Consider the following 12,143-nt stretch of genomic DNA (forward strand, 5'->3'; position numbering starts at 1 on the left):
TGTAATGCCTAAGGCTGGTCACTGTGAGCAGCTGCACAGCGCAGAACCAATGCAATTTTGTTCCACCTTCACAGACCAGCAATGATCTCGCTGCTGGGAAGGGAAGCTGAGACCTAGGTAATGCACCAGGGAGAAAGCCAGTGAGTGTAAAATAAGAAGGTAAAAGCTCTGTTCTCACTCGTTTTAAAATAAACCCCAGTATCCAGATCTGATAGATGTTGCCATTTACTCTGTCTCATCTGTGACACCTAGAAGAGTGTTTTCTGTCTTCTAAGTTCTCTTTTTTTATGGAAAGACTACATTGTTTTTCAATAATACCAAATTCTGGTACAGGAAATCTAGTAGTAACGTTAGCAGTGTAATTACCAACATTCACCTACGCATAAAATGTTTCTAGTAGTACAGAAGATGAAGTAATGTTTTTTTCAGAGAAATAAGTTTTGAGCTACTAGCATAGTTTAAGGAATGATTTTAATAGCCGGGATAGCAAGGAAGTGTTAACTGGTTCATATTTTGCTTAAAAACCCAAAATAAGAAGGTCAAAAGTTTTGTTGTGTGGGACAGGGAGTGAAAATAGGGAACAGGATGTAGACAAGGTATTTTTACAAATCTTGAGTTGCATGAAAATCATTGTATTTATTAGTAGAACAATTCAGTAAGTGAATACAAGTGTAGTAATTCTAAACTGGTTTTGTTTCCCTATTTGCCTTTATGAAAAGTAATACTTTATAAAAGTAGCCATTGATCTCCTTAAAAAACTAGGATATACAGAATGGTATTGAAAGAGGGCATGCTTTCCAGAACATTTGGCTAAACTTCCATAAAACATCTTGTACAATAAAATTATGCCAAGCTGAGACTCCTAACATATGCTGTACCTGTGTCATGCAATGTGTTCTTACCCTTGCCTTCAGGGTATGAGAATTCTTCACTACATCACAAAACTAAATTACTAAGTTAGGAGAAGGAAATGTGAGAAAAGAAGATACTGTTATGTAATAGGTCATCTTTATTACACAGTGATGATGTCATTAGCGTATGCATACAGAAAACAGTTTCCTTTCAAGGAAAGGAATGAAGCAATCTACAGAGAAGTTGTAATCAACCATTATCACAGAGTCAGCAGCCTCAGTGAAGCTGTTTCATTAGGCACAAGTACTAAGTCCCACTCAATGCATTTTGGCCTAGTGTTGCTGCTTTTGTCATTCTACTTGTAGAATTCTCTCTTGTGAAGGTTTGGTATTGTTTTGTTTCCATTCATCTGCATTTGGTACCTTGTTTATGACCACTGTTATACATAACTTAGTCTCCAGACTATAGTTTTGCATAAAATGTTACGCCAGCATGCACAAATTCTTAAGACGACACTTTCTCTGTAATTCACTACATCTTTAGTAGCTTTTAGAGCTACTACATTTTTAGTAGCTTTACATTTTTAGAGCTTAGACTTGTATTCAGGCTTCTCTAACTTAAGAAAAATAACTAATTGCTGTGGTTTAGGCTGTTGACTTTTTAACTTTTTTTTTTCCTTTGTCACTTCTAAAAGTTCTGATTTTCAGCTGCAAAATAAGAAGAAACAGTAACACTTCTCATAGAAACCATGCTTTGACAAAGGAGACCATCATGCTGTATTGAGAAAATATTTAGATTTTGATCTGTTATGTTCAGGTTGTAAATAAAAACACAAATTAGCTAGCTATTAGTATTTGATCACTTGTAAAGTGACTTAAAGGGTGAGGAGAAAAGGTCACACTGAGCATATGCTTAACTTTTCTGAATTGATTTTTACATAGAAATAAACAGTTAAGAGGCAGTGGCAGCTTATAACATCCCTAGGAGCTCTGTGGCTTGGGCTTCTGCCCAGCCCAGAAGCCCTGGGCTTTTTGTCCCAGGTTGATTTTTGCATTTGCAGGTTCAAACAGTGGTGAGGCTGAGTGTGCATCTCTGAAGCAGACGGACATATGGAGAACACTGATGTGGCCGGCTACACAGCCTGCAAAAGGTAAGGCACTGCCTTCAGCAGCACCTAGCATCAGTGCTGCCAGGACTCAAAGCATAAATACAGATGGCCACCTCCCCTTCCTCTTCTTCAGCTGGTAAGGATCAAAGTTCAGTGGTGAAAGCACTCATGTACCACTCTAGGTTCACCAGCACGTTCATGGATCTACTGAGTACCCAGAAAGCATGGCCCCTCTGTCTCTCCCATACTCCTGCCCAGATCTTGGGCCTTCTGATCTGCTCCATGAGTCTGCTTGATACTTGCTAGCAAACAGGTGTGCTCACATGCTCATCCCACAGGCTCCCTGCACTCATGAGTCCCCCTGACCGGACCCAGGACATTCTACTTGCTGGTTAGTCCAGACTGAAGTTTGCCACTGAATTAGATGTATGCATCTCAGGTTTGCAGAAGATACAGACACTCCCCACAGCAGCTGGCACCCAGGACAAGGGCTGTGACCCACAGTCCTGCTCTAGCTGCTGGCGCTGAGCACCCCCAGCTCACCCTGCTCACACTGGTCCCCTCAGCAGTGGTGCCCAGGACATGCGCTGGTCCCATCCTAGAGGCTGGAGCAAGCACTCACCCACTCCTGTTGCTGACACCACAGCTCTGGGGTGCCAACACCCCGGTCTGACTCCAACAGCAAGTTCTCTCACGTAGGTCTCACCTTAGCTAGCACTTGGAGCACCCAGTGAGACAATGTAGAAAGCTATGGCCGCTCCAGCTACTGCTGCTGAGACCCCACTTGCTCCGGTTTCTGGCTCCGCAGCTCCAGAGCCCCTACACCCCTGGTGTGACTGCGGTTGCTGACCCCAAATTCACTCACGCCAGTGTGTTGGGTTTGCGTGGCAAGGTTTTGGTAGCAGGGGGGCTACAGGGGTGGCTTCTGTGAGAAGCTGCTAGAAGCTTCCCCTGTGTCTGATAGAGCCAATGCCAGCCGGCTCCAAGACGGATCCGCCCCTGGCCAAGGCCAAGCCAATCAGCGCCTCTGTGATAATATATTTAAGAAAGAGAAAAACAATTAGAGGTTTTTGCAGCCAGAGAGAGGAGTGAGAAGATGTAAGAAACTCTGCAGACACCAAGGTCAGTGCAGGAGGAGGGGGGAGGAGGTGCTCCAGGCGCCAGAGCAGAGATCCCCCTGCAGCCCGTGGTGAAGACCATGGTGAAGCAGGCTGTCCCCCTGCAGCCCATGGAGGGAGGATGAGGGGGTGTAGAGATTCCGCCTGCAGCCCATGGAGGACCCCATGTCAGAGCAGGTGGAGGCACCCGAAGGAGGCTGTGACCCCGTGGGAAGCCCACGCTGGAGCAACTCCCTGGCCAGACCGGTAGACCCGTGGAGAGGGGAGCCCACGCCAGGGCAGGTTTGCTGGCAGGACTTGTGACCCCATGGGGGGCCCACGCTGGAGCAGTCTGGTCCTGAAGGTCTGCACCCCATGGAAGAGACCACGCTGGAGCAGTTCATGAAGGACTGTAGCCCATGGGAGAGACTCCATTTTGGAGCAGGGGAACATTGAGAGGAGTCCTTCCCCTGAGGACAAAGAAGTGGCAGAAACAACGTGCGCTGAACTGACCGTAACCCCCATTCCCTGCCCCCCTGTGCCGCTGAGGGGGGCGGAGGTTGAAGCTGGGAGTGAAGTTGAGCCCAGGAAGATGGGAGGGGTGGGGGGAGGTGTTTTAAGAGTTGATTTTATTTCTCATTCCTCTGGTTTTTTTGGTAATAAATTAGATGAATTCCCTCTCTAAGTTCGGTCTGTTTTGCTCGTGACGATAATTAATGAGTGATCTCTCCCTGTCCTTATCTCGACCGAAGCCTTTTGTTATACTTCTCCTCCCCATCGTGCTGGGGGAGGGGTGAGCGAGCGGCCATGTGGTGCTCAGCTGCTGACTGGGCCTAAACCATGACAGCCAGTCTCACCAGTCACTGGCACCTCATCTTCACAGCACTCATGTACATGGGATAGTGAGATTTCATGGAAAGATAGTTAAGAAAGGATTTAATAAGAAGATAGGACAGACTCTGGCGATCGGGATGCAGTGCTCAGTCAGAGAAGCACGCTGACCAGCCTTGGTTTTCACAAAACCAGCCCCTTTCCATCTATTTCCCATTTTGTTCCTCCCTAACCCTTTTTCTTAAAAAGTTTTGGATAGTCCCACAGACCCCTACTGATATTCCAGGACCCTCAACATCCCACGAACCTTTCCTGACTGTGCTGTTGAGCAGCTTTGACTGGTTTTAGGTTAAGCATAGGTTAAGCATTGGGTTAAGCATAGCTTTTTTGTTGTCTTTTATATTCCCATGTCATTGCTAGTCAGAGCTTAAGGAAAAAAACCAACACCACAACATTAACACAAGAGGAAAATATGAGATCTTTTCAAGGTAGTTCTCAGGAATGAAATTACATATATTTAGATGTTAGAATATTCTTTTGGTGTATCTGTCCATCACAAAATGTTTCAAAACTTGAAATTCAATTCTGAGGATGATGGGAAATAATTGGAAAGAAAATGAAAAGAAATTAAATAAAATTAAGAGTTAGAACCTCATGAATTCAACCTCATGAACTTCAACAAGAAATGCAGAGTCTTGCACCTGGGGAGGAGCAACCCCATGCACCCAATATATGCTGGGGGCCACCCAGCTGGGAGGCAGCTTAGCAGAAAAGGTCCTGGAGGTCCTGGTGGACACCAAGTTGACTATGAGCGAGCAGTGTGTCCTTGCAGCAAAGAAAGCCAATGGTATCCTGGGCTGCATTAGGAGGAACGTTGCAGCAGATCAGATCCAGGGAGATGATCATTCCCCTCCACTCAGCTCTGGCAAGGCTGCACCTGGGGTCCTGTGTCCAGTTCTGAGCTCCTCTGTACACAGTAGATATGGGTATACTGGAGGGAGTAACAATGGGCCACAACAATGATGAGGGGACTGGAGCACTTCACATATGAGGAAAAGCTGAGAGAGCTGGGACTGTTCAGCCTGGAGAAGAAAAGGCTCAGGGGGATCTTATCAGTGTAAATAAACACCTGAAGGGAGGGTGCAAAGAAGACGCAACAAGGCTCTTCTCAGTGGTACGCGGTGACAGGCCCAGAGGCAATGGGCACAACTGAAACACAGGATGTTCCCTCTAAACATCAAGAAACTTTTTTACTGTGAGGGTGACTGAGCACTGGAGCAGGTTGCCCAGAGAGTTTGTAGTCTCCATTCCTGGAGATACTTAGGTCTTAGGCAAATGGTTCTAGGTGGCCCTGCTTGAGCATGGGGGTTGGACCAGATGACCTCCCGAGGCACCTTCCAACCTGCACCGTTCTGTGATTCTGTATGAAAGATATTGAGTGTTGGTTATGCCAGTGTATATGCCAGTTCATGAAGGTACAAAGACTGTGAGGAAGGTTGGTTATTTGTGGTGAGGTATTGCCGCCAGGGAATCAGCAATAATGGGTATGCTTTAAGAAAAAATGTGTTAAGTGCGAGGACACCATGTAATTTGTATAAGGAGTAGTCTTCCGAGGCCTGCTAGGAGAACTTGCCCTCTCAGATGCTGATGCTTCACAAAGTTGTCCCAGAAACAGGTTGTAGGAATAATCCTGCTCCACTTGCAGGATGGTTCTCTTGTCTCTAATTTTGGTAATTTTTTACTTCCATCCTCTTCATCCCTAGTTCATCATCAGCCCCCACTCTTTCTGTGGTCCCACTGTTGACCCCTTCCAAATGCAATGAAGAATGACTGCCTGAGCGAGGAGAGGGAAACCTTACCTCCTCTTAATTTACTGAGCTGTCCTGGTGCCAGGGCAGCAGGGAGATATTAAAGCAGGGAAGCGGCTGCTGTGTCCAAGCGCAGACTGAACAGGAGGGGGCAGGGAGTCTCTGGTTACACTCTCCCTCTCTGTCTTTCCCTCACCAGTAACCTTCTCTCTCAGGGTACTCTGTGGGATTTTAGCTGAAGCCTTGCAACTGTTTCGCTCCATGATTTTGCTGTGGAGAGCAGACGGGAGGACGTTGCCCTGAACAACCCCACCACACAGGACGTTGTCTCTGGGGATATGACTGGGGATGCCTCTCCAACAAAAGCGTTCCGATACCAACAAACTCTGGTGAGTACAATACCTGCAGGAGGACAGAATGTTTCCTACACGATAGCTGTTCCCTTCTCTGCTCAAGGGGCTAAGCACTTTCTTTGCCCTGTTTGTATTAGCAAGACTCTGAGAGAGTTCTGCCTGAGCACATGCCCCAGTAGCGTCTTCCTCCAAGAGAGTGAGGCTAGATTCTCCTTTTCTCAGTATGAAAATGGAAATCGTTCCTAATACCCAGGGGTGAAAAATTTACATCGCTGGATTCACCAGATGAGGAAAAAAAATGCTGCAGAGACTCAGGGCTGATTCTGTAGGGACACCTCATTTTGCAGACTTGCATAGAAATCCAACTGCTGGTTGTGAATGGGTTCCTTCTTTTTCCAGACAACCACAGATAAGGCACTGAAACCTTTCCCTGCCCTTTGCTACAGCTCCCAGAAGATGTGGTTAGGATTCTACTATGCTGAGCATTAACGGGTGCTATGAGAGCTCAGAGCATGTTGCTCTGTGGCATCTTTTGGGCACGTCCCAGAGGGGTATTGCACTGCTTTGTTTTTATAGGTATTTGGATGCAGGGTGTTGCCCCACTCTCTGGTTTAAGTACTTTAAGAGACTACTGCCAACTAGAACTGATTTATTGTATCTCCTGAGTACTCACACTTCTCTGGACAAGCTGAGGTAGCAGTTTGTACTGTATTTAAAAAGCCACTTCCTTTGATAATTGAAGTGAGAATGGGCATCATACACTCCAGATTGCCTAAAGAAAAGAACAGCGTGAATGGAATTCCAGGCTCTAAAAATGAATGATGACCTGTTTGTACCTGAGCATGCAAAGTTTTGGTAGCAGTGTTTGGAGACAAGTAAGACTGTGTTGGGATTGAGGAAAACAGGAAATCTCATCTTCTTTGAGCTACTGCAAAGAAAGATGGAGAGACTATTTATAGACGCTAGAACATCTGATTTACTAAGGGGGAATGAATGTATCGTTGCCTTTGGGAACAGAAAGCTGACGTGAAGACCAGAAGAGTATCTTTCAATCCAACATTTTCTACTGCTAAGCCCTGCTCTGGTGTATGACGTAGTACCTTACAGATGAATGAAGACTTGTACGATCTTTAGTGTGACCATATAGCCCTTTATGACTGAAAGTTTGATTTCAAATCCAAGCTTATGTAATGAATGTAAATTTCTTAGTGGTCCACGTGGGCAGATCACCAGCATGTGCCCTCAGCTCAACAGACACTATTTATCACTTGTCAAGTATTAAAATCACTGAAGGAGCCAATCATTACAGTGTAAAGGCTGGATTATGAAATATTTCATCTCTATTGGCCTGACTTTCTGTAGTCCAATATAAAAAAGTAGCATCTTCAGCATCAGGATCGAGTAGCACCAACAGCAGAGCATTGAGACTGGGCCTAATATATGACATAACGGGATTGCAGTGGCTTGTTTGCACAGTATACAAGCACGTAAGGTTTGTGGAGGGAGAACAAGAGTTGGGTTCTGAGATCAAAAATTCAAACTGAGTTGGTTTCTGAGTTGATCAAATTGCATAAGGTACTGAACTGTAAGGAAATACCACAAAACTGAACAAAAGCAGTCGTAAAGAAGAGAGCATGAGACAGCAAAAGATGCAGAAATAGCATTACTTGGGGAAAAAGGCTATATTTCTTCTGTAACTGTAGCAAAGTCATGAATCTCTAGAATTTTCAGTTTTAGATTCTTTAGAACTAGACTAGTCAATATTTAGACTGGTGACAGTTTTCTTGAATGCTTGTGGGAAGACACAACTGGTATTAGATTTCTTGCGTTCAAAGAGTATAATCTGTATAACTTGAGCTAAGGCAAGTCATCTTTGACAAAACATTTGTACATTACCAAATAGCTATTCAGGAGAGAAAGCAAGATGATGTCCTGCATAATCTTAATTTATTTATAAATTTATCCCAAATATTTGCCACTGAGAGCTCTTTTGGCTTCTGGACAGGACAGGATTGTGTAATAAATGGTAGGTGTCTGATCCCTCAAGTGTCTGCATGGATAAATCCAAAATGCTTAGTTCTTTAATTGAGTTCAAGTCACCTACATCCCAGATAAGCTTTACGCTAAGGAGGCAACTATGCTACAACCTATTTCATTAGAAGTGGCTATAAATTTAGGAATTCTTTGAGAATGACAATATACTGGAGTCCTTGATGAATTATTTCTCAAAATGTGAAAAATTAAGAACAGTTATAAAGATCAGGTAGCAAGTGAACAGGGGACTGTAATTTGGATATAGGTGCCTCAAGTGGATCCCAGATACTTTTGGGACTTGAGTGTCTTAGCAAGTTATGCCTTAAAATGCTATCTTTATGAGCGTACTCCTATCAAGTATCATCATTACCACTATCTACTCCATGTGGTCAGTCATGTTAGTTCTTTCATGTTTATGAGTGAACAGTAGCGGAGAGCATTTCCATACATCAGTTTTCACACATGAAGCAATCACTGCTCTCTGGGCATGCTGGTCTGTAGTTAGAGAGAAGATGGTAGGTCATCACCTGGCTTCAAAGACTGTAGGAATGACTGCTGTTTTCCTCTGATTTAGAAAATTTATTGCAGTGTCACAATCCAAAACCTAAGTCACTTAGGAAGCCCTTATACCTTGGGATAAGGAGAGATTGTAAACTAGGTAGTTGCTGGTCAATCTTCAAGGTCACAAATCATCTACGTAAGAGTGCTGATGAGTCAGCTGGCCATTTCTTGTCCTTTGATCCCTTCTGTGACTAAAGTATCTCTGCTTATTTATGTAACATGGCAACTTTAATAAATTTTTCTCCTCCTGGCTCAGTCTTTTGCCATTTCTCTCCCATTTTCTCTTTTAGCCATTTCTTTCCCAAGTGTTCATTTACTCTTTTACCATTCTCTTGTTATCCTCACATACCTTTTTCTCACTCTTGCCTTCTGCTGCGTCTCCTCAGTTTGTTTCTCTGCTGTTCCTGTTCCCAGTATATATGAAGCCAAGTGTTAGGTTTCACAGCTGTGTTTTTCTCTGCGCCTTCCTCACATCACTGCCATTGGATTCTGTTCTAAAAATATCCCATGTGACCCTTTCCCTGTGCTGTCCCAAGGCAGTGGGGGGATTCTCCACAGCCCCCCTCTCCTCTTTTTCTTTTTGAAGATGCTGTCAATCATACAGAAAGTAACGTGAGAAGGCAGAAGAGACCTGGAGAACTGAGGTCATGAGAAAGATCACTTGTGCGGATTTCTATTGCTAATTCCAAAACTGGAGAGGACAAAAGATGCAGATGAATACAGGGCCAAGCTCTACAGGGCAAGATGTAGGCTGCTGACAATGACAGTAGAAAAGAAAGAAAGGAGTTCTTCAGCTTCTTGCTGACTAATTAAAAGTGCAGGCTTTTAGGAGCATCACCTAGTGCTATTAGGGAACAATTTTTAGTTTCTCATATTCAGTCTTTGCGGGGAGAGAGTCACCTCTTGTATATTGACAGTATTTGTTGGCTCACAGGCTGGCCTCTGCTGAAACCAACAGAGGCAAAAAGAAGAGATCTATTGCCCATCTTTCTGTAAGTCTGACTGGAATTTAATATCTACAGAAGCTAAAGGCTTTCTATGCACTTATCCACCATATTCACCTTGCCATCTTCTTCCCCTTGCTTTGGCATCTACTGACTTAGTTCTATAGGCATATTTGAAGATGTGCATTCATTTCTCTCCCCACTTCCTATTAGTGGGATCACAGAACTAATGCCTTGCCTTGTCAGAAACTTGCTGCAGAAATCAGTGATAGGGTCTTGTCCTGGCTGCATGGTACAGATGCCTGGGGAGCTGAAAGGCATTCCCCTGCAATGTACACATAGTGGTGGTCCTGTTCTGTAACTGTCAGTCAGTCACTGGGCAAACAGACCTCTTGCTTTTGTGCCATGTGATTGTGCCTGGACCTTTCCTGCCTGAGGGATGGGCCAGTTTCAGAATCCCAGTGAGTAACAGCATGTTTCTAGTGCCACCAGGTATGCCAGGAGGAAGGCTGAAGAAAAGAAAAATGAGAACAGGCCTACTAACAACTAGCTTTTGCTTAAAGTAAGATGGATTTTATTTTAAAGATTTTAGTAGGATGGAATAGATATGGCATTCATCGATTCTGCATTAGGAGCATGTTAAAGGGTAGCCTGAGTATAGATTTATGTCTCCAGAGTGCCAGGCCCTAGAGACAGATTACATTCATAGCTATTCTATCCACCCTTTTTGCAAATAATCTATTTAAGAACATCTTGCCCAAAGAGTAAAATAGTGCTCTGTCCATAACTGCATGGAGAGATATTCAAAGCTGACGTACCTGTTTAAAACACGGGAATAGGAAATTTTTGTATATTTTGCTGTGGCCATAAGCTCCACTGTGAGACCTAGCAGCTTCTTGAAGAAATTATCTGATTTCCAGTTTGTATTGCTAGCAGACCTGGTCTTCATAGTTCTATTAATAATCTGCCAATATTTTGGTTTCGTCTCTGTCAAAGTGGAAAAAAAAAAAAGAGTCACAGAAAAATTTAGATGGGAAGGGACGTCTGGCAGTATCCAGTCCAACCCCCGGCTCAGGCATGAATTTCCCCTGTTGCAAGTCATGGCTGTGGCCTCTTGCGCTTTCCCCATGCCTCTTTGAGAAGAGCCCGGCTCCATCTTGTCTATACCCTCCTTCTAGGAAGTGGCAGAGAGCAAATAGACCCCCCTCAGCCTCCTCTTCTCTGGGGTGAATAAACCCACCTCCTTCAGCTTCTCCAGTCAACAACCCAAGCAAGACTTCCTGAGGTGACACCCCCAGCTGCATACCAGTGCTGGTTTTTACTGACCTAAATGCTTTTCCCATGGAAGAAGTTTGATTTAACAGTAAGACGTGCAGCAGAAAGGGCACCAAAGACCTTGCCTGGCTGTTGCCCACCACTGGAGCAGTTGCAACCTCACAGGTGCAGGTTGTCTGCAGGCACCTTACCACATGGTCCTGGCAGAGTGCTGAAAGGGGCCTTTCCTGCTACTTGCAGAAAAACATTTTTTTCACCCATTTCCAGCATCAGTCAGGTACTGGGTTCTGTCATGAAGGTATCTAGAATTACATGGTTTAATATGTTGTTTCCAAACAATCCAAAGTGTCCAGGTACAAAGTGGAGATCTTGCACACCAGGAGCCAGCTGAATAGCAGTGGTGTTCTCTCTCAGCACAGCAGTTTTCTGTTCCTGAGAAAGCTGTCACACCTATAACACAGCAGCAGTAAGAATCTCTTTATACTTCAGTGAGTTTGTCCAGTTACATTTCCCTTACTTATAATGCTATAAAATTTAAGCTTTTCCACAAATTGTACAGACCTCCTGTTGGAGCAAATAAATGCCAAGGGCTGGCAGCACATTGATCAATCTAACTCTTGCCATTGATCTTGTGCTATAAAAAAGTAAAATAGCCTGCTTGCTAATTGTATATTATATTGCTTGTAAATTATATAAAGGGGCATCCTACATTTGTTTGAAACCTAATAGGGTAGCTTCATGCTATAAGCTTTATTACGTGGATAAAGAAAGTACATCATCGTTTTGACAGCTAATACTTGCATGCTAATTTGGTAGTATAGCAGATTAAATTATTTCAGACAAGTTTGGGGTGGGGAGGTGGGGGGTTGAAAGACCACGTACTAGCATTCCTGATACTTCAAAAAGTTAGACCTGTTGCTATAAAATTGTCAGCAACGGTAGTAGAGAGGCAACTGGAATACAGAGGTTACTGCCCAAGCTGTACAGCAGGTGGCATTCAAAGTACAGTACATGAGAAATAATGCATCGATACAGAAATGTATAGCAAATACAAATTCTCAAGGTAAACTCAGCTACTGTTATGAATCTCCACAAAATCACAGCAAAGAACCTGGGCATGCTGGAGAGAAGCTGGAAGTAAACACTACATAAAAATAATTTATTTTTTCAATGCTTGCTTTAGTGAAGTAGCAGGAAGTTGCTGCTGAAGTTGCTGCTCTTGGTATTGATAGAACAGCTTCCACATACCTGTATGATACAATGATAACTCTCTTAACTCA

General features: G+C 44.0%; 1 protein-coding gene across 1 annotated transcript in view; it reads left to right on the forward strand.

The window, feature by feature from the left end:
• Window positions 1–1,961: 1,961 nt before the first annotated feature.
• Window positions 1,962–12,143, forward strand: part of CLCN1 (chloride voltage-gated channel 1) — a 74,057-nt gene continuing 63,875 nt past the window's right edge. The window contains exon 1 of the mRNA XM_075751897.1: window positions 1,962–2,002. Coding sequence (XP_075608012.1) covers window positions 1,962–2,002 — 41 coding nt within the window. The remainder of the gene's footprint in view (window positions 2,003–12,143) is intronic.

The sequence above is a fragment of the Balearica regulorum genome, chromosome 1 (genome assembly GCF_011004875.1).
Source record: "Balearica regulorum gibbericeps isolate bBalReg1 chromosome 1, bBalReg1.pri, whole genome shotgun sequence".
Taxonomy (NCBI): Eukaryota; Metazoa; Chordata; class Aves; order Gruiformes; family Gruidae; genus Balearica; species Balearica regulorum.